The sequence below is a fragment of the Anomalospiza imberbis genome, chromosome 19 (assembly GCF_031753505.1).
Source record: "Anomalospiza imberbis isolate Cuckoo-Finch-1a 21T00152 chromosome 19, ASM3175350v1, whole genome shotgun sequence".
Classification (NCBI taxonomy): Eukaryota; Metazoa; Chordata; class Aves; order Passeriformes; family Viduidae; genus Anomalospiza; species Anomalospiza imberbis.
The window spans coordinates 4,127,437-4,149,720 of NC_089699.1; the positions used below are offsets into that span (position 1 = coordinate 4,127,437).

Consider the following 22,284-nt stretch of genomic DNA (forward strand, 5'->3'; position numbering starts at 1 on the left):
CACCGTCAATGCCCTGTGGCAGTGCCAGCCCCAGCCCTGTGGCAGTGCCAGCCCCACTCCAGGGGTGCCCTGTGGCACTGCCAGCCCCACACCGGGGCTGTGCTCTGTGGCACTGCCAGCCCCACTCCAGGGGTGCCCTGTGGCACTGCCAGCCCCACACCATCAATGCCCTGTGGCACTGCCAGCCCCACACCATCAATGCCCTGTGGCACTGCCAGCCCCACTCCGTCAATGCCCTGTGGCAGTGCCAGCCCCAGCCCTGTGGCAGTGCCAGCCCCACTCCGTGCCCTGCAGCTGGCCCCGTGGCACAGAAGCCGTGTCCCTGTGCGTGTCCCCTCCTGCCAGCCGCTGCGCAGGGTGCCCAGCTGCAGCCGCTGGGGCTGGCACTGAGCTGAGGAAGGCCGGGAGGAAGGCAGCCCTCAGGGCAGCTGTGCCGCACTTCCAACGCCCCAGCAGCCTGGCCTCCAGAGCTGCCCCGGGATTTTCCTGCTCTCGGTGGGAATCCCGGCCTTGTCCCGGCCTCTTCAGCCTCCTCTCATTGCCCAGACGTGTCTCTGGGACAGAAAGGAGGGAACAAAGGGGCTGCTTGTGTGTCAGGAGCCCTCGGAGGGGCTGTGCTTCACCCCACCCTTCTCCAAAGCAGTGTCTGGAGAGCTCTTTAGGAGTTTTCGTCTCATTAACATTTCCATGAGGGATCAAAGAATATATTAAAAAATATCTAAGTACAATTCCTGCTACGGAGCGGGAATCTATAAAAAAACCTGTGCAGATGCCTTTCCCTGATCCCTGGCATTGTTTTGGGGGAATTGTCTCCTCAGGAGCCCAGCTTTTCCTCCCCCGAAAGTCTCGGCACACCCATCCCACCAAGGCCCCTCTCCCAGGCGGTTGCCACCGCCAGGGCCGAGCTGGCCCGTGTTCCTCCCCAGGAGCTGCCAACTCCTGGGCTGGGAGCCGCGCTGAGGCACGGGGCAGGGTTCTCTCCGGGGAGGAGGCAAAGCAGGGAGCCCCGTGTGCCCCAGGTGAGCCCGTTCCTTCCTCCTGCCCGCGCGTCGCTGCCCGTGCGGGAGCTGCCACACCTGGGGCCGTGTCCCCTGAGCAGGAGCAGGAGCCGCAGCCGGCCCCAGCCCCGATCCCTGCCAGCCTCATTAGGGATGCCCAGCAGCACCCCGCGGACAAAGCCTCGGCAAACAAAGTGTGAGCAGAGCGGGAAGGGGGGAGAAGGGGATTTTTCCCCCTTTTTTTCCAAAGAAAGGAGTGCGGAGGAATTCCTCCTTCACCGATCTGTGGAATACATTAATATCCCAAGTGTTGGCACAGCCTCCCATGCTCGGGGGACCAACAATGCGAGCAATGACTCCGAGTCTGGGATCTTCAAATAAACCACCCCTGCTGTCATGGCCACCAGGAAAGAGAATAACAGCAATATTAGCTGACCTTCATTTTGTTGTTTCCCCAGACCTGACTGCTAGACCTCGGTTTGCCCGTTACTAGGATTTCTTGGCTGAAAAATGTGAGCATTTCCTAGACGATAAAGAGGCAGTTTATTAGGTAAATAAACCAGGCCCTAAGCAGCCTCTGCTGCTTGGTAATGAGGAGGGAAGGAAAGGCCCAGACCTCCCTGCACCACCTAAAATAACCCCAATCAGGGCTCTCTAACTACCACCACACGCAGATTTTTCAACAGACAGTTAATGAACAAGAGAAGGTCATTCCAGCCCAGCCAACTTGTGCTCAAAACCATTTGCTGAGAAAACTATAGGCCATAAAATCCCAGCAGGCACTGTCTGTATCCTATAAAACTGTCCCCCAGTGGAAGCAGATAGAAGTTTACAATAAGTGTATTCTTTCAGGCTTCTGACAAAAGAAAGCATGGAGGGGAAGATGTTTACAGAGGAGGGGTGGGAAGGAGAGGCTGGGGACACCCCGCACCATCCCCTGCTTCCCTCAGCCCCAGTGACAAACATAATTAATTATCAGGCACACAACGACCCAAGGGTGAGGTGCAAGCCCGCAGCACCTCCCTCAAAAGGCTACTGCAAATTAGAGCCAAGTTTTCCAAGTTTTCCCAACGCATCTCGCAGATAAATGGAATAAGCAGACGGATTCAGAAAGCATGGCTTGCAAAATGAAGTTTCCACTGAAACGGAGCTAGTGGTCCTGTTTGCCTTGCCAAAAGAGCAATGTTCTGGTGCAGGTTTTTTGAATGTTTAGGAGATAAGTATTACACAGGAGCTACTGTGTGTCACAGTCCATCTGGGGCCGTGGTACAGCACAACCTCAAAGCAGCCACTGCCCCACCAGCCACAGCCCCACACCTACAGAGCCCAGAACCCACTGGCATGTCACACCAAAGCCACTGGCACAGGCTGATCATCCTGCAGCAGAAACAAGCCCCTTCCCTCCCCACCCTGAAGCAGACAGGCTTCAGTTCCAGCCCAGACCTGGGCAGGAGAGCATTCCTGCCACCAGCATCCAGCTGGGCTGGCAAACAGGAGTGACATTCCAGTGTCACTGCTCTGCTTCCCCCAGGAAGGCGTGGAAGTCACTGCAAACAGCAGCTCCAGGGATGGCACAACAGCTCCAGTGTGAGCCCCTGTCACCCCCGTGTGACACCCAGCACCCCTCCCCTCTGTGTGGCACTGAGCAAAGGGTGCAGAGCCCAGCTGGAGCCTCGGGCAAGCAGACAGCCCAGGTGATGGTGGCATTGAAGGTATCTTCCCCAGGGCTGCACAAAAATCTTGATTTTTACCTTAAGTCGATACATTTCCTAAAGCAACACCAGAAATGGCCCCCTGCCCCCAGACCTGACCAATCCCCCACAAGGGCAGGGCTTTCTTACTGCTCTTCCCATGTGCCTGAGGACACTTTTCCTCCAGTCCACTGGCACGACGGCAGGAATCCTACTGCACTTTTGCAAAACAAGAAATATTTGAGATCCCAGCCCCTGTTGATTTATATGCCCGGATTCTGGTGGGATCAGCATCCTCCATGCATCTCACAAAGCCCTGAAGAGACAACATAACCACTTGTCCCTAGCACACTAATTTCCCCACTGACCACATCCTCCGTGCATTGTTGTGTCCCTGCAGCGCCCGGGGCTTGGGAAGCAGAATTCCAGATGCTGGACCCTCGCTCTGCCCAGGCACTGCGTGCTCAGCACAGCTCTGGCTCGGGGGATGCAGGGTAACACCACCAAGGGAGGCTGCAAAAGGCTCAGCATTTGGGAGCCAAAGATGAAGGCAGAATTTCAGTCTGCAGGAATTACTACAAACGTTTAACCCAGATGATTTCCCCCCTAATTTAGGTTTTAACGTGGCACGAAATCCCCAAGCCTGAACACCGTTGTATTTCAGCTCCAAATCAGGAAGAGCAATTATTTTGTCATTGAGCATATTAGGAAAGAAAAGGCAGAAGGAGGCAAGTTTGAGCCTCTTTGGTAATGTACAAATTAACACATTTCATCACTGTTTTCAGAAATATAAATTAATGATTTAATTCTGCAACACGTATCCTTGGAAACCAAGCTGTAAGCAGTCGCGCTTGGATGTTTCACACAATTCCATTTCTTCAATATTGAAATCCAATTAATTGCTTGGCCTTTTGCAGTGACAGACAGCTTGGGTGAGCAGGGTGCCCAGGGGCTTATTTTACCACCAGATTTGTAGGATCCCACTACGTGGGTTGACAACAGCTGCTCTAAATCTCCTGATAGGTATGAACAGGCACTGATGAAGTTCAGTGTGTTTGAACAGCTGCATATGCAAATGTAATTAAGAACATCTCTATTGCTCCCCCTCTCCCTGTCTCCTGATGGGGAGGGATGGCATTTCAGTGCGCCAGGCTTCAATCTCTGCCTGATTTACATCTCACAGCCCAGTCCCACAAACGCCACTCTCAGGGTGTCCTTAAAATCAGGAATGAGGGCAGGACTGATGCACCCAGGCCCTTCCCTTCACACTGAGCCTTAGCCAGGACATGTATCCCAAAATTAGGGATCCCTCCAGAACCAGAGGGGAACTGCAGCACCCACAAAACTGCCACCCACAACATGGAAGGAAGAAACAGCTGTGAGCAACCCCAGGCCTGTCTGACCAACCTGGGCAGAATGGAGGCTCCAGAGCAAACCAAAGCTAATTAGAACATGAAACCACAAATTAAAGAGGGTAGAAAACACTGGGAGTGTACCGAGGGGAAATCAGATCACACAGAGCTAACCAGGTTAGCTGGTCAGATAATGAATTTTCTAGACAAAGCAAGTGAGACAGATCCTACCCACACAGATTTCAGCAAAGTGATACAGCCCCACATGGGAAATCCTGAAATGAAAAACTGGGGATTAGCAGAGCTGGAAGGGCAGGAAACTGGTGAAAGGGGAAGTGGCGTTGAAAGAAGGATCAGAATGGATAGAGGTCACTGGCAGAGCTCCTCCAGGAATGGTCAGCAGGCTGATCTTATTAAATGTTTTTATTAATGACCTTGGCACAAGAAGTAAGTGTGCTAATGAAATCTGCTGCTGACACAAAGCTGGAAAGCAGCACCAGCACACAGGAAAGCTGGGACTGGATGAGGGAAAAAGTGGGTAACTGTGAAGATGAATGGAGGAAGGCTGAAATTCCATGGGATGGGAGAGGAAGCCACGCTCTGAGGATAAACAATAGTTTTTGCTGTGAGTTGGAAACAAAATGAACTTGAGTGGAAAATGTTCAAGAATGAGAAAGACTCAAGCAAACAGCTCAAAACCAAAATGACTGAGGCATCAACACGCTGGACTTGCAGTATTTCCAACAGCCAGAGAAGAGCTGGAGCTGCTGGACAAGCCAGGTTATAGGGTTTACAGAAACCCAGAGCTGTGAGAAGGCTCCAGGGATGCTGCACTTGGTTCCTGAGGTTAAATATCCCAAAGGTTTAAGTAGGAAGAAGTGTAAAGAAAAAGACTTGGCAGAAAACAGATTAATTTAGGAGATTAAAATGTAAATACACTTGTTCAGCCCTGCAAAACAAAAGCTGGGAGGGCACACTGAGTGATCTCTTGGACACACACATTTTATAAAAAATAAAGAAGAGGAAAGAACTATTCAGGACAGCAGAACAAGGGCTGCACGTGGGCATCATGAAGTATCCCTGACAGGTCCAGGCTGGAAATAAGTTTATGACCATTTCAGCTTCCCAATAGGAGTAATGGGGGGGAAAAAACAAGCTTGTTCTCAGAAATTTAACTTGAAGGGATCCTCTGACCCAGAAGGTCCCATCTTTTCCTGCTCAACACACACAGAGCTGACAGCACCAGGACATGCTGTGCTTCCCACCTGGGAGTCATAAAGCAAATCCAAACCATCTTTTTTAAAGAAAAAAACCCTGATTATGACTGCTTAGGTCCATCCTCTTTCATCAGCTGAATCCATTCCAACACCTCAGCAGGACCAAATATTTGAGGAGTGAATACAGTGAGTGTGAGGAGGAAGAGGAGGCAGAGCAAGGCCAGGAGCTGGCTGGAGGACACAAGGGCACTGCAGGAGTGAGCACCAGGCTGGGGACACTGCCACCAGCACCAGCCCCATCTCAGGAAAAGATCTAAGTTGCCAGGCCAAGAAATCTCATCCCATCAGAGGCTGGACAGGTGACTCAGAGCAGTGCAGTTGTCAGGACAGCACTGGGAGGAATATCAGTGTAACTTCTCCAAGAGTCAGATTGCAGGAAAGGCTGATTTCATGGCAACTGAACCAGCTCCTCTTCTCCACTGAGCAAAAAACAAATGGATGGGGACTTGCTCATCTAAACACACAGGATACGTCAGAGGAACAAACCTGAGCAGCTGCCATCGTCATTTATAAAACAAATTAAATCCATGGCAAAAATAAGCAAAACTTAGAACAGAGAGATCACAGAACCTGGCAGGAAAAGGCCCCAGCCTGCATGAATCATTATTTTCTAGAGGAAACCTTATATAATCCAAGCTACCCTGTTTTAAAACAAACCAAGCCTTCCAAAAACTCCAATTAATGGGTTTAGCAAAGCTCTGGTTTTAATTCAGGTGTTTTGGTAAGATTAAAAAAAGTAACCCACCTGGTACAGATTAATCTGATGTAGTTTACACCCTGCCTTTGGCATCCCCCACCCCTCCCCGAGCAGGAAGGCAAAGGGGCGTTGAGAGCCTTCACCTGGGGCTGAGGGAGGTGGTTAGATTGCATTGCCATCTTGTGGAACTGGAGGAAACCAGGGACAGGGAAAAACTGCTCTGTGCAGTGGGTGCTGCTCTCCAGGACACAGCTCCTGCCCCAGAAGGTGATTTGCTGTGGCTGTTCCTCATTCTCCTCATTTATCTGAGAGGGCAGAGGGATGCACACAGGGAGAACGTGGTCTGCTGCCCTCAGGCTGCTTGGAAGGGGATGGACACAGACTCACACACTCATCTATCAGAAATGAAAACTCCCTCTTTTTTTTTGCTTGTTTTTACTGTGACAAATTCATCATTTTCCGTGTTGCTTCCCCAGGAAACAGAAGCAGGTTTTCTCCCTGGCTGCAGGAGAACCAGGGGCAGGACCAGGAGTAGAACAGCAATGCCCAGCTCCCTTCCCCAAAATTCATTCTTCAGCAGGACATGAAGAGCATTTCTGACTCCGCACATGGCACAGCTGAGATGCAACCACCTCTGCACAGGTCACATCTGCCAACAGGGCTTCCAGCTGTGGCTTGAGCTACCAAAATCCCCTTGGCTTCTCCAGATACAAACACTTGAGGATGTTCCTATCACAGCCAAAGCCTGGCTTAACCAACCTCCCTGCAGGGAGCTGCCTACCGTGGTCTCTAGGGAAAACAACCAAACAAAAAATCCCACTACAGAACTCAAGAATGGGGGGGTAAGTCACCCAAAAGCACCAAACCCCTGTTTCCCCCAGCATCTCTACATTAATTATACTTCAATTTATTTGCAAATTTTTAAATGCAGTTCTTAAGAGAATGTTCTAAGGGTTAAAGTTTCTAATTAAAAAAGTTATTGAGAAATGGTTAGTGAGTGTTACTCTGCAGAAAGCCCTAAAGGTGCCCAAACTGGGAGAGAGAGGACAAACCAACCCAAGAGTGCCAGTGGTGAGGCTGAAAAGTCAGGATTGTGCAGGCAGCCATTCCTGGAGCAAAGCTGGTACAGGCAGCCTGGCACTTGACTGATGATGTGTGTGAACACTCTGGTGAAAGCTCAATGCAAATTTCTGAAATCTAAGAAACTTATATGTCCCACCACCCCTCCTAATGCCCAGCACTCACTGGGAAGGGAGAAAACAATGCCAGGCAGCGTGCAAACTTTTGCCTGCGGATGACTGATGATTTTCAACAATAATTTCATAAATGCAGCAGGCTGGAGTCTATCCCGTGGTTATCCTTCCGCTGCAATCCCTGGGAGTTCCCAGTGCCACCAGTGTGGGGCTGCCCGGGGCCACGAGGGAGACAGGACAGCCTTCCCTGGGCATGGCGAGGGCTGGCACTGTCAACAGCTCTGGGACGGCCAGAAAAACGGCACTGAAAAGAAGCTGTGAATGAAACAACCCACCCAGGACAACCTGCGGGGCTGTGCCAGGCTGAGGACGGGCAGAGGTAGCCCCTGGGCCAGGCAGGTAATGCCAAGGGCACAGCCCAAAGGCCAGCAGGCACTGGGAACAGCACCCACAGCTGGAAATGAGGTTTGCATGAGAGGGAGATGTTGAAATATTGATTAAAGTTGGGCTTCACCAGCAATACTTTGATTTTATGATTATACTGGCTGCTAACAAAGACACACCCATTAATGCATTACATTCCTGCTTGTAAAACAGGGATTATTCCATTATTCCAGCCAGTGTGCTCCGCTTGTGTCCACAACCCATGGCTCCAGCACAGGCACTCATCAGGAAAATACAAAGACATCACAATTTCAAAAAGGAGGGGAAAACACATTGCCAGCCACATGCTGGAACAGAGTGGAGACTGGGTCTGAGTAAGGACAGGGTGAGCAAGGGGGAGGGCTGAGCACTTCACCCTGCTTTAAATCCAAAGTAAGACACCAAGCCCAAAGAGTTACTGAAGATTTGATCAATTTAAATGATAAACAGGCACTCTGACAGGGTCCCCTGGCAGGTGCCAGTTTTCCTGCTGCTTGGCCTCATTCCAGGGATAATCATATGTACAGGGAGGGTATTTCTCATCCCGGTGCACCAGTTCATTCCAGTGCCAGGGCTAAGGGTGGAAAGGGGATGGGAGGAATGCCGTTAAAGCCTGTGTCCTCAGCACTGCTGATCCAAAGCTCACGCCTGGGCAGGAGGAAGCAGCCATCTGAGGCAATATGGTGTTTACTTATGCCCAAATTGTTATGCAAACACAGGAAGACCTATGGGAGCAGAGGGAACAGGCACCAGAGGCAGCACTTTTCACCAAAGCCAAATGTTTTTCAATGTGCAAAGGGTGAGAGAGGTCACCCCCAAGGAATCCAGGCCAGGATCCTCCCACCCTTCGCTTCTCCCATCCTCCTCCTCCTCCTCCTCCTCTGAAACTCCCCAGGCAGCCAGGATGGGCTTCCCGAGTTAAAGTGACAGCCTTATCATCATGCAACGTGTCTGGGGCTGCACTTGCACGAGGAACCTAAAAATGGGGAGAAATCCCTCCTGGACCCCACGGGACTGATTCCCTGCCCACCCCCCATATCAAGCTGAGCTGCCCTGGACTCGTGAGGAAAACAAAGCCACAGGAATTAAGGGGAGACTCCAAAGGCACAAAGGGGTACTCAGCATCATTCAAGTGCACTTAGTTTTAAATTAAATCCATCTTGCATCAACATTCAAGATCTAAAATAAAAGAGTCAGTCATGAACTCTGCAGTCACGCCTTTAATTCCATCTGCAGTTGGTACGGGAGAACTCGGAGACAAATGACTCTGACAAGTCAACTTTAACCTCCAGAAGAAGCCACAGGTTTTCATCAACCTCCATCAGCCAAGCTTTCAAAACATTATCACTGATGGAGAACCAAGTAAATCCCTGGAATTGTCAGTGCCGGAAAGATGCTTCATTGCCAGTCTAATCTGGGGAGCTTCTGCAGCCAGAGCATCACTCCACAGAATGAAATCTCCCACCAGCCACAACCAGGTTGTGACCACATCAGCCCTTGGCCTTCTCTTTACTGAACTACATAAACCAAATTTCAACCACTTCTGACCATAAGTCAAAATTCTGTAGAGCTCTGTGAGTTTTCTAGCACGATAAAAACCACGGACACCAGAACCAGACGTGCTGCTTCCAGAACTGAACTGCCACCACCTCCCCAGGGACTTCATCCCTCAGTCAGTCACGCTCCCCACACAAAGACAATGTCTGCCACCACCCACAGCATCCTCTCCTCTCAGAGCTACCAACCCTCAGCCCTTCATCCAAACCTGCCTGTGACTATCAATCGTGCTTGGCTCTCTGCAGAGGGAGGCCACTTTAGCTTTAGCAGCCTGCGCATCACTGCAGGAGTCACTAGGAAGGATTTCATGCCTGGCAGGCTCTAAGTGCTGCTGGGTTAAGAGCTCATTCCTTCAGGACACCCCCAGGAACGCCCCTGCGGCCTCGCTCCCCGCTGTGCCAGCTTTGTGAGAGCTGGTAGCAAGTTTGTGTAAAGCTAATAAACATGCACCGCTCTAATTTCAAACCATTTCGTACAATCAGGACATTGTGCAATGCTGGAGTCAAATGGCTCAAGGAAATCAACTGTACCAGCCCTTCAGCACAGCCAGTCAGACCTGCTGGAGATGTTTGGAGTGCTGGGGTTTGTGCCTTTGAAAGAAGCTGTCCTCGGGGGGGAGCGCATTGCCCAGCAATTAGCAACAGTTAATAACTGCACATCCTCAGTGAAGAACTGCCCTGGTGATGCCTTAAGGTTTAGCTTTTGTATTTTTCAGATTCTGTGCTGCCTAGGTGTGCAGTTCTGAGCTTTATATTAGGGGATGGTGAGCTCTCTGCACAGAGCAGGGAGACAAAACAATTCCTTCTCCAGCTGGGGACCAAGGACAAATGATCCAAATCTCAGGCCCAGGAGCACAAACAACGTGGGCTGGAGAAAGAAAAACAAGCAGGATGGGACTGCATGGGCTAAAGCTGGAATGGGACAATGAACTGCAATGTGCCAATGGAGCAGAGCTGATCACAGTGAGAGCCCCCGGGAGCGCTCGTGCATTTTGGGACCATTTGGGTTCCTCTTGGGTGCAGCCCTGGCTGGGCTCTGGTGCTGCCCAAGGTGGATCCATTGAGGAGATTCTTTTAACAAATCCCTGCTTTATCCTTTAGCTCTGTCTGGCCTTCCCAAGGCATCCCTGGAATGGAGTGATTTGTGCTGCAGCCCTTTCCTACCGCAGGATGTCGATTTCTTCTCCACCATCTTCACGTGCCGAGTCTGGCTGCGCAGCCGGTCGTCCGTGTTCTCCACCAGGTTCGTGAGGTCGTCGATGATCTCTGGGGAAAGAGGAACAGGGACATTAAATCTGAGCCCACAGCACCCCGGCTCAGCCACCCTCCTGCTGAAAGCTCCAGAATGGAACCAGCTGCATCCCCCAGTGCTCACATCACTGAAAGGTCCAAATCCTGGGAGATACCACACCAGAGACTTCAGATTCAGTGCAGTGCTCCACTGCAAGACTGGAGGAGAAAGTACAGCCTGAAGTGGAGGAGGAAATACAGCCTGAAACAGCAGCATCAGTCTAGGAGGTCAGGGAGTACAGGATGATGGCAGCCACAGAGCTGAGGTGAATTCCCTCACTGAGCCAAAGTGAGGGAATTAGTGCCTATGCTATAGGAAATCGGGAATTTCAGTCCCTGGAACAGCATCTCGAGACTTGGTCATGACATCCTCACTAAGCTGCATCCACCATTTTCATAAAGGCTTCTGGGAGCACTCGGTGCAGTCCTGACCACGCGACCACTGAGGTCACAAAGTCCTGCCTTGGCTCCCTCCTGGAGCTGTGGGTTTGGCAGCTCTCCCTGCAGCCCAGAAGGTCCTCTGGGAAAAGAAAAGTGGGCAAAGTTTCCCCTACATCAAGTTTTAAGAGAGGAGAAAGGAAAACTTGAAGCCAAGCCATCCTCAACCTCCTGTAACTGATGGCTTTAATTTTGCCATGGAAAGCAGAGCTGGTACAAGGCTTACACTGCGAGTGGTTGATGGGATGGCTCAAAATTAAAAGCCACATTCAGGCACTAAATTTCCCTCTCACTGCCTGTTACGCTCCAGTTTCCCTGGAACACAGAGCCAGTGCTTCTGGTGTCTGCACACACCGTGTCTGGCTGCCCTCGGCCCTGCAGGTAGGAGAGGCTTCCTTTGTGCATGATAAATCAGGAGAGGACAGCAGGCAAGCCCTGAGTGCTGCTGCACAGCCTCTTGCTCTGGTTCCACTTCCAGCACTCTCCCCACTATTGATCCCTGTCTCTGTAAGTCCTGCCTGCCTTTGAGCCGGGCTTGGGGACAGTGGCCGTGCCCTCGGCTGCTCTGTACCCCACGCACTGCAGCTCTGGCACTGCAGCTCTGCCCTGAGGGAACCCTGGGTTCAATGGCCCTGAAGCAACAAGAGCAGAAGTCAGAGCACACAGCAGACAAAGTGATACCCTGCCCAAATGTATGGATCATAACCCTGAGTGGATGATGGTAGAGGGTTAAAGAACACTGAAAGAACACAACTCCTTCAACGGGACATGGCCTTTACTATTAGGCCTTTATTGGTTTGACTGTATTCCTTCAAACAAAAGATTGCCCAAGTGTCTCTGCAAGGGAAAAGGGGGTGACAGTGAAGAGAGAGGGCATTCTTTGTACTTCCCAAACTTCCCTGTGACACAAGGAGCCCTTGTCCTTACAAGAGTAGTGCCAGCGTGTGACATTAGTTCTTGCAGCTTCCCTGCTGTCATCCCTGTGACACCAGGAATTGAATGGCAATGGTTTTCTCTACCATTCACCTTCCCAGAGCAGATCACAGAAACTCCTGAGCTGGGAGGGACCCCCAGGATCACCCAGTGCAGCTCCTGTCCCTGCACAGACCCCCAACAACGCCACCCTGTCCAAACACTCCTGGAGCTCTGGCAGCCTCGGGGCCGTGCCCATTCCCTGGGGAGCCTGGGCAGTGCCAGCACCCTCTGGGGAAAGGACCTTTCCCTGAAATCCAACCTAATCCTCTCCTGACACAGCTCCAGCTGTTCCCTCAGGTCCCAGATGTTCATTAAGGAGGGTGTTTATGTTCTCAGTCTTATCAAGGAACAAGCACTGTATCGAATACAGATAAAACCAGTCTGATGGTACACAGAGATAACAAAAACCACATAAAATTATCAAAGTTCTGCAGCACAAAGGAAATGTCCAAGGCACACGGAGCACGGAGGTTTTGCTCTCCCAGAGAGCTGAGACATTTAAGCACCATCCTTGCAGAGCATGTTTCCATCTGCTCTACAAACATTCTGTCATCTCCACTGAATCCCTATGTAAAATGATATCAGCATCTAAAAAATCCTGGACTTTGAAAATATACAGCTTTCCTAAAACGTGAGCTCCTGATTCCTGTCCTGCAGCCCAAACCATCCCTGAATCCCCACGAAGGGAGGGCAGAGGGCAAACATCAACCACTTCCCTGTGTTTTACCCTCTGCCTCTGACCCATCCACCCCACCAACACTGCTCTATTCCAGACACAAACCCTCCATATTTCTAGAGTTGTTTGCAATATTTAAAATTATTGTTCATCAATATATTAAACTCAGTATTGTCCATCCTACACCAAAACACATTTTCCCAAGGAACGGGAGGCATTTTGTTTGAGCTACAAGGTTTGTTCAGTTTGCAGTTCAGATATTCACTCTCCTCCCCGTTCCACCCAACTTTCCCAGGTCTGACATCTGCAAAGCCAACAATATTTTGGGGAAACTTTATCTGTCCTGCGTGATTCAGCACACAGGAAGAGCAGGACAATGCTGCCTGCAAGGGCAGGACTGCTCATGTTTGCCTCTCCACGAAAAAAAAGTGCTGCAAGTTCCCATCGTTGTCAAGGACAAAGTGATAAGCATGCTTGGGAAATTGGAGACTTTCCTCTGCCAGCACTGACCAGACCCTCCTTGAAAAACATCCTGGTGAACAAGCTGTAGCTAAATGAGAACAAATGTGAGCAGGAAAATTTTCTGTCATCATTTCAAAGCCCAAGGCACTGCAATTGGGATTCTGTATAGAGCCTCTCCTTTCCCATCCCCCTGCCAGGACTCTCTGCTGAACCAAAGGGCTGCCCTGGACATCCTGGAAGAAGCATATCTCCATATATATATATATAATAACATGTTTTGTGACACAGGTTCCAGGGGAGCAGGGCACTTCACCCAACACACAGCCCACAGCTCAACAAGCACCCAGCCCTTTATTGTCTCAGCTGGCACCTGGGGAATTCTGGAGTGCTCATGGTAGGACCTGGAGGTCTGAGCAGCTGGAACGGGGAGGAAGCACTAGGAGGCTCTGACCCCACTCCCAGCTGAACCAGAAGTCCAGCCAAGCAGGTTCCCCAGTAGAGAAACATCCATCCATCCATCCATCCATCCATCCATCCATCCATCCATCCATCCATCCATCCATCCATCCATCCATTCTCTGCAACCACAAACCCCCTGTTGTGCTGACACCCAAGCACAGGGCAGTGCTCAACCTCCCTGTAAATGAAATATTTCTCCCTACTCCAAAAGAAGCCAGTGTTGGATAAGGCAGAGTTGAAAATTAGTACTGGATTTCTAAGGTGGGCACCAAGTAATCCATGGCTATGGAAGTCCTCAGAGCACTGACCCTCCACAGGTTTTCTGACCCACCTGCAGCCCCCTCTGCCCTTCAAGCTGGCAATCCCATGTTCTATCACCTCCCATTTAGCTGGCTATGCAAGGAACAGGCTAAAAAAAGATGGAGAGAGACCAGGAAAGAGGGAAGGAGCCAGGTCCCCGCGGCGGGAGGGAGCAGACGGGGAAGGCAGGCTGGCTGCTGGTGACCTTCCAAAGGACACTCCTGTAACACGGCACTGCAAACCACAACTCAGCCAGGAGCACACATTTAGCCAAGGTCTCCTCTCAGGGAAGCAGGATCTTGAAGCAGAAGATAAAAACCCAGTGCCCAAGCCCAGCACTAAACTCAGAGTCACTTAAGCACAGCCAAAGTGGGAGAAGTTTGAAGGTCAGTGCTGGAGGTGAGCTTGGCCAGGAGCTGCTCCGTCAGCAGGGACTGCTCAAAACCCACTGCCACAGCTGTCCCCATCCCTGCACACGTGTCCCTGTGCTGCAGTGCCAGCCACCAGCCAGGCAGGAGGCTCTGGAGCTGACCAGGAGCTGAGGCAGCCCAACATTCCCATGGGAAGTGGCCAGTCCCCGCAGGAAGGCAGGGGCACTTCCAGGTCTCCTCTCCTCACCTCCCTCCTGCCAGGCCGTGGGGGAAGCACCAGCTGTCCCTACAAATCTGGGGGCTTTTTCTGGTGACCCAAGCTATAAAATCTGGGATGGAGCCCTCAACAAGGGCAGGGTTTCTCCAGATATGTGTCAGACAGCAAAATAATGGTGGGATCTGAGGTCAACAAGGACACAGCTGAAACCAGGACAAAAGTCATGGCAGGTCTTCTCTGGGGACGTAAGTGTGGCTGCAGTGCTGTCCTGGCTCCTGCAGCCACGGGACCAGCCACAGACAGGGCAGGGGCAGCCCCTCAGGAAACTGGGATCAATTCCACACATGGGGCTTACAAAGAAAAGAGGCAAGGAAGGAGCAGCAAAGCCAGCCCATGACAGGAAAAATGTAGGGTGATATATTCTGAAATACTTGACTTTTTTTTTGGTTCAAAATCGCACAGCAGCAGTTTTTGATCTTAGGCAATGTGTTTTGGACAGTGCAGAGCAGGCTGAGCGTGGGTCCAGGTCAGAAGAAGCATCCCTGAGGAAGAGGTGGGAGAGGCTGGAAGTGCAGCTCTCTCCCCTTCCAACAGAACTCTGCCTCCCAGGAAGGGGAGAGGTGTTTACTGGAAAAAGCTTCAGCAAAGTGAGGAAAACCTCCTCCTATTTTTTTTTTCAAAACCAAATAAATTTTGGTTGTGTTTAGTAATTTGCATTAAGTGTGCAAAGGAACAACCTAGGAGCAGAGGTACGGGTGGACTTATCCCTGAAACCACAGCTGCTAAGAGCTGAAAAGCATAAAGATTTATGCAAAGGACACCAAGCGAAGACAGATGATAAAAAATTGAGCAGAATAAATTGCATGGGACCCTAGGAATTTCTCAAGAAAAAAAAGCTCATCCTTCATTTCCTGTTTTCTTCAGAGACTTTGCCGCTGCCACGAAAATCAGAAATATTCTGTTTTAGTTCCTGAAATTACCGACACCTCCTGTGACGGGCTGGTTGTGCTTCTCTCCAGCCACAGCATGGCTAATTTCAGTGGCTCCCAGGGGACAGGAGCCCCCAGGCCGGGCTGTAACTCATCCCAGCAGGAAGGGAACGCAAACCTGAGCTGCCCAGACAGATCCCTCTGCTTTTCTCCTCTGCTGCCCCTCCAAGGCCACGAGCTCAGGCCCTGGGCTTGCCCACAGCCCAGCCACAGCAGCACTCCCAGCTGCCTTTCCCACATCCCAGTGTCTCTGCTGACATTCCCAACAACCCTTCCCATCGGTCTGGGACCGGCAGCCCCATCTCCAGTGTCAGCTCAGCCATCGAGTCTTTCTACAGCTGGCCAGAAGTCTTCCAAGGGAGCAGTTTTCCCTGGAAAGGCTTTTGGCAGATACAAAGCCAGCCCATCCAAGCTCTGCAGGCCGGGACCCTCAGCGTTTCACCTCCTCGAGGGCGCCCCTGTGCTGGAACTCCTCCCTGGCCAGCCTGAAGTGAATAACCAGAAGGAATTCTGTTTTGCCAACAAAACGAGGAGCCCAAGCTTTTCCAGAGAGCAGGAGCCCCTGTTCCAGCTCTTCCAGCCACTCTGTCTTCCCTCCCTTTCCAGGCCCGCTGTGCTCCAGGGACAGAGGAGCAAATGGGCCAGGAGGGCATGAGGTGCCACCACAAATTAATATTCCACCGTCCTCTGCAGCAGCGAGGACACAGAGTGACAGGACAGGGACCAAGGGGCACATTCCAGCCAAAAAAGTGTCACCTGGGAGAGGACAAGCCCAGCCTGAGGGGCAGCACGGGGGCACGGAGGTGACCCTGTCCCTGTCAGGGGACACGGATGAACTTGATGTTTCATTTTGCAGGAAACCATGGGGGGTTTCCCTAATCTTTCCCCACTCAAATGACCTGGTTCCTTTCCATCCCGTGTCTCCCTGTCTCTCCCCATGTCCCACACAGCTGCACCACCTTTCCAAGGGCACGAGTTGTTTGTTTTGTTTTTTTTTAAATCCCTCTCCTTAACTCATGGCATTCCTTGGGAATGAGGGCCATCTCCTCCCATGAAGTGGAACAGGTTTTAGAGTTCTGCATACATGACTTTACACTAATTGATATTTTTTTCCGCTTGTTTTCTTTAAGATGCATAAAAAGTCACATTTGGTTTAGGCAGCTCCATCTTTGACCTGCACCCGCTCTGTCTGTGGAGTGAGAAACTCGAAAGCCAAGCAGAGGTGGCCATGTGAAATTCAGCACTGGAAGACAGAAACAAACCTGGGGTTTGAGCAGTTCAGCAGAGCAGTGCCGCTGACCAAAGGTTTCCTTAGAATTGTTTGGATTTTCCGTGGATTGAAGTTTATGGATCACTCAATAGCATTTATTGATGAGTAATGCACCTCCATGGCCTGCCCCACTGAGTCATGGAAGACTCCAGTCAGCCTTAAGAAAACACACAGAGCACTAAAATCCCGACACAAACCCAATTACAGTGAGGCTGGAATTCAGAGGAGAGGCCAAGCAGGCTTTCCCTCCCTCCTTCAGGTCTCTGGTGCCTCAGGAGAAGAGCTGGATACCAAAGAAATGAATCATGTAGGGAATGCCAACCTCTATATGTCCAAACCCCATAATTAATGTTAATAAGAAAGCAAAGCATTGTTCCAAGTGCCAGGGCTATGAAATGAAGATTGCAGCTAATGTAAGTACATCAGAAACCTGAAGAACCTCAGCACCATGTGCCAGCTGTAATGTCAAGGCAGAGTGAAAAGAGAAAAAATGCAGTAAAAAATACAAAGCCAGGAATCCTAATCTCTCCCCCTGGCTGCAGCCGTGGCAGGTTTTTGCAGCCCCTCCGAGGTGTGCAGCTCCCTGTGCCAAAGCAAACACAGGAGAGCACTCCTGGGCTTCTCCTCCTTCAGCTCCACCCCAAGTCCCCGTGGTGCTTGCTGCTCCACAGGGCTCTGGGACACCAGCACTCCCTGCTCTGATCAGTTCTGCATTTCAAGCAAACACCAAGATTCCTCCCTCCACCTTCCCAAATTTAACTGAGGACATTTAATCTCTCCTTTGGCAGAACTTCCTGTAAGCATTAAAAACCCCAAAAATACAAACTTCTCCAAGGGGTCAAACCAACTTGCTCCTCCGTGTTCCAGCTGTCTCACTCTTTAGCTCTTTTAATTAACAGGGATCTTGATAGCCCCTGGAGACAGGAGGGCTCGGAAGCTCTGTTTGGGCTCCTGCTGGGAAGGTGTCGGGATGTGAACTGGAGGCAGCTTTTTGTAATTCCTACAGGAATATTTCTGTTACAAAGGACGTGCCAGAGCTGCAGGGAGGCCAGAGGGGATCTCACCCCGCAGTGCCTCCCCTGCAGCTCCACGGGCTCCAGGTGGCACAAGGACATTTCCACCCTTCCCTGTCCCTGCCCTGCTGGCAGAGGAGCACGCCTGGACTCGGGGGGCTCCAGGGCAGGAGCTGTGTCCTGGCCAGGAGCTGGGGACAGCCCCAGCCCTGCTCCGTGCCCTGGGCACATCCCGAGGCACTCGGTGCTGCCTGGCAGCAGGTCCTGCTCCTCCCAACAGGAGCTCCAGCCCATGCCAGCTTCTGCCTGAGGAGCTCTTCCAGAGGAACAGCAACTCCTCCATTTCCAGGACTGCTCCTGCCTCCTGGAGCTCTTGACAGCAGTGACAAAGGCACAGACTGGGAAGAAGGAGCTGCTCCAGAGCCCCGTGCCTGTGGGAAGTGAGGAGCAGCCCCAGCCCCAGCTCAGAATGCCCAGGAGCAGCCCATGCCTTCCCCCAACCAAACCCTCAGGGCTACCACGTGCCTCAACAAGAGGAACCTGTTTGTTGTGCCACAGAGAACCGCGCCACCTGCTCCAAGGACATGTCCAGGCCCACTGCTTCCACCCCACGCCACCTTCCTCACTGCATTCATCCATCCCAAAATATCCGACCGAATCTGGGTCAAACTTTGATACCCCCGGGCAACACAGGACACTTCATCCTCTCGAAAGCAGGTCCAGGAGCAGCAGATGGTGCCTGGAGGTGACACAGAACCATCCAAGGATGTCAGCTGTGGAAGCCCTCAGCCCCCATCCACAGCTACAGAGCAACACTGGGAATACAAACACTGCTATCAATTCCAGCTCACACAGTTATTAGTTAAGAGTTGTTATTTTAAAAGCACACACTGAGAAGTTTTCCCTTCTCCAGCTGCTTATTTTGCTTGATTCGAACAAAACCCATGGACATTAATTTTAGCTGTACTTAATTGAATAATTTCTCCGGGGAGCGGTTCAGGGACAGTTTTAAGGCAGGCTGTTTCCAAGAGCCATTACTAATTGGCATCTACCACAGCCCCAGAGTGCCAACCAAAATAGTACTTTTGAATGTTACTGGAACTGCTCTCAGCCCAGATGTGTTGAGAACCCGCAGTGATACAAGGCAGGCAAGAACTATATTCACATGATACGGCACTCTGGGTTTCCTCTCCCAGTTATCTGCCAGGAGATAAAAGTCTCCTTCCCTGGAAGCATTCGAGTGTGAAGCCGTTTGTTCCTCCCCTCTGCTCCCAACAAGTGACCCTTCCCCTCACTCACCGTGCAGAAGGCACGGCAGCGCAGTCACCTGAGATCAAACAGAGCTTCAGAACAAAAATGTTCTTGTAGGGATTATAAAAAGTTGCCTCCAGCTCACGGCACTGGCTGAAGTCCCCGGTGCCACACACCCAGGGCACTGTTCTGGGCTCTCCAGCCTCACAGCGCTCCCTGGGCTCTTTGCACTTGTAACTAACATTTCTTTTTATTCAAATCCCAAATCCAAGTGCCCCAGCAACACAAACCGAGATTTTGGGGCCAGACTAACCAAACTTCCAGCAAAATATTCAAGTTATAGGGAAAATTAAATTATTACCAAGTTATTTTCCTATAGACGTGGCTCTGGGAAAAAGCAAGGAAGTCCTGCTAATAGATAAAATACCCATAAAATCTGCATGTCTAGGAAAGCCTGGAGCACTGGGAGGCTGGAAGGCCACTTCCATGGCTATAACAAATCCCTGCCAAGCAAAACACTTCTCCTGCTACAATGTGTTTGTGCTCTGCAAACTTACAGCAGAAAATGAAAGGACAGAAGCTGTTTCAGACTCCACGCTTGTTTGTTTTCCCTTTATCCAAAATCTAAGCAGGATTTTTTAAAATACTGCCTTCAGGAACTGTTGGGAGCACTCACCCCTGCTTTCTTTCAGCAAGTCTCATTTTTCCCAAGTTTTTACACCATTGCAACCCTTTTCCGTAGATATCAAGAGCTTTCATTACAAATACACATCAGTTGCCACAATTTCCTAAGGTGGTTTAGCAAATCCCCATAAAACACAGTTTTGGTTGCTAAACACCTCAAGCTGAGGTTTCCAGTCCATTTCAGAAAGAAAGAAACCAACAAAACCCCACAAAAATACCAAAATACCTACAACCAAAACAACCAACACCAAAACAAAAACACCAAATAAAAGTCCAGAAGAGCTATGTTATAAAACATAGTAGTTTTGGCTACTAAACACCCTAAGCTGAGGTTTCCACTCCATTTCACAAAGCAAAGAAAACCAAAAACCCCACAAAAATACCAAAACAAAAACATTTAAAAAATAATTTAAAAAAAAAAAAAAACTGTGTTCTATTCCATGCAGCTGCTGCCACTTTTAAGATCTCCTTGGCAATTCCTGCTTGTATATGTCATAAAAGGTGAACCCACCCCAGGAAAGTAACACAATCCTTGTGGGTACCAGCAAACCAGGTTTTAGTCCACGGAGAAAAACAGAAAATGCAGCAGTGAGGCAGAGCACCTCACCCACTCTGGTCACCTCCAGCCAGCTCTCCACCTTCCTGCCACCAGACAAAAACCAATTCTCATCTCTTGGCTCCATGGCCAGCACCTCAAAGAAAGGCATACTGAAATTCCTGGGATGTGCAGCAGGCTGAGCAGGATGTACAAACCCCCCCCTACTCAAATGAAAGAAAACTCAACCCAAAAAGCAGGACCACGCCACCCCCAAGGGCTCACTGCAAGCCATTCCCACAAGAATGGCCCACATTTTTCACATTAGGGAGCTCCAAACCAGAGAAACTTCATTGCTGCCACGGCCCCTACAATGGAGAATTATTCAGCAACTGCAGATTGAGTGCTCTTGGTTTCGACGCAGATTAAAGAAGATTGGAAAAAATGACCAGCAGTCAGCTGGAGAGCAAGCATGGAGAGCAGCTTGAGGAGCAAAAGAGGGATGGCTGCTGACTCCAGGGGCTCAGAGCCAAGGGGTGCCTGCCTTCCCTGCCAGCTTCACTCATTTGCAGAGCAGGCAGTGCCCTTTCCCGTGGCACAGACGCCAGGAGCAGCAGCCACCACATCCAGGAGGGTTTCCTGAGGTGACCAGCCCAGGACAGAGCTCATGCCCTTCCACCCTCACCCTTTAAAGGAAGATGGGGCTTGGTGTTTCTTTTCCTTCTTCCCTTTTTAAAATGGAAATGCACATTAGAAATCCAAGGAGCAGCTTCCCCCAGCCAGACCAGCCTGACCCTACACGCTGTGTCTGACAGAGTGACTCAGCCATGGTGAGCTCCCCACCAACACCCTCTGCAGAACCCCAACATCAGGCAGGAGCAGATGCAAAATTTAGGGTAAAAAACTCCCACTGCTCTAGTCCTGGCTCTTAATCTCAGGAAGGCTGCCATCAGCCTCAGAATTCACCCAGCTGCTGGAATACTGGGAGTGCACACAGCCTCCTGAACGACGCAGTGCACAGAGGCAGGGGAGATGCCACCCTGCAGCACATTCCCACGTCATGACAAATCCGTGACAAACACAGCACGAGAGGTCACGAGGCCAGCAGGACAGATCTTCCTCAGCAGCCCACCCCTTGCACCAACAGGAGCTGGGAGCTCCAGGAAAGTTCCCCAAAACCACCCTCGAAATGACCAAACACCTCTGCCAAGTGCTGAAAGCTGACTGCCACAGGTTCTGCAGCTCTGCCCATGCACTCTGCACATCCACAGCTAAACCTCTCCTAAAATACCCCAGCCTCACCTGGGCACCGAGGGACTTGTTTCACTCTGCTCAAGACATTTGGAGCAGAGGAAAAGGCAGAACCATGGATCAGTGGGAGGTCAGGCCTGCAGAACACAAGTGCCATTTTAATAAACACTGGCCTTGGGAAGGAGCCAGCAGAGCATCAGAGTGTTCAGCACAAGAGCACCATGCTGTGGACAGCTGCAGGGCATTATCCTCTTGGATCACAAACGAGGAGGAAAGCCACCTCAGAATTGGGCTATCAATCATGGCAGGAACCAGAAAACTTGCAAGTGCTTCATGGCTACAGTATTGAAAGCAGCTGATAAAGCTAAGGTCAGCCCAGGCATCTGGGACTAATCTCCAGCTGACATCCCTCATCAAGCTCTACTGGAATCAGTGATAAATTGAGTAAATTAGCAAGAGGAATACATCACCTAACAACGTGTTCAGAGCTGGGCAAATAGCAGGAATTGGATGCCCTGCAGTGATGGCACTCCTTGGATCTCGCTGGCATCAGTGTCCTGCCTGCCCAGCCACCTGCCCAGGAGACTGACAGGCCAAAAGCAGAGACACGTCTCCAGAGCTCAAAAATATGGCTCAAAAATATTCCATTCCCAGTCTGCAGGCATGGAAAAAAAGTTCTGATTACTAGGAGAAGTGGTTAAAACAACAGAAAGGGTGGAAGAAGAACTTCCACAGATAAGACGACCTTGAGTCCATGCATCCCTGCCAGCCTTAGCTAATGATTTTCTTTCTCCCCACTTCCTTCCACCAAGAGCTGTGCCAACTTTCCACATGCCCTCCCATGGATTTTCTGCAGATGTGGCTGAACACTCGGTGTTTGGGGTGGCTGTGTGCCCGTGGATTCTGCAGAGCAAGA

General features: G+C 50.8%; 1 protein-coding gene across 1 annotated transcript in view; it reads right to left on the minus strand.

Moving 5' to 3' along the window:
• Nucleotides 1–22,284, minus strand: part of STX8 (syntaxin 8) — an 88,184-nt gene that overhangs the window by 20,798 nt on the left and 45,102 nt on the right. Inside the window, exon 7 of the mRNA XM_068209287.1 lies at nucleotides 10,352–10,453. Within this exon, the coding sequence (XP_068065388.1) occupies nucleotides 10,352–10,453 (102 nt within the window). The remainder of the gene's footprint in view (nucleotides 1–10,351; nucleotides 10,454–22,284) is intronic.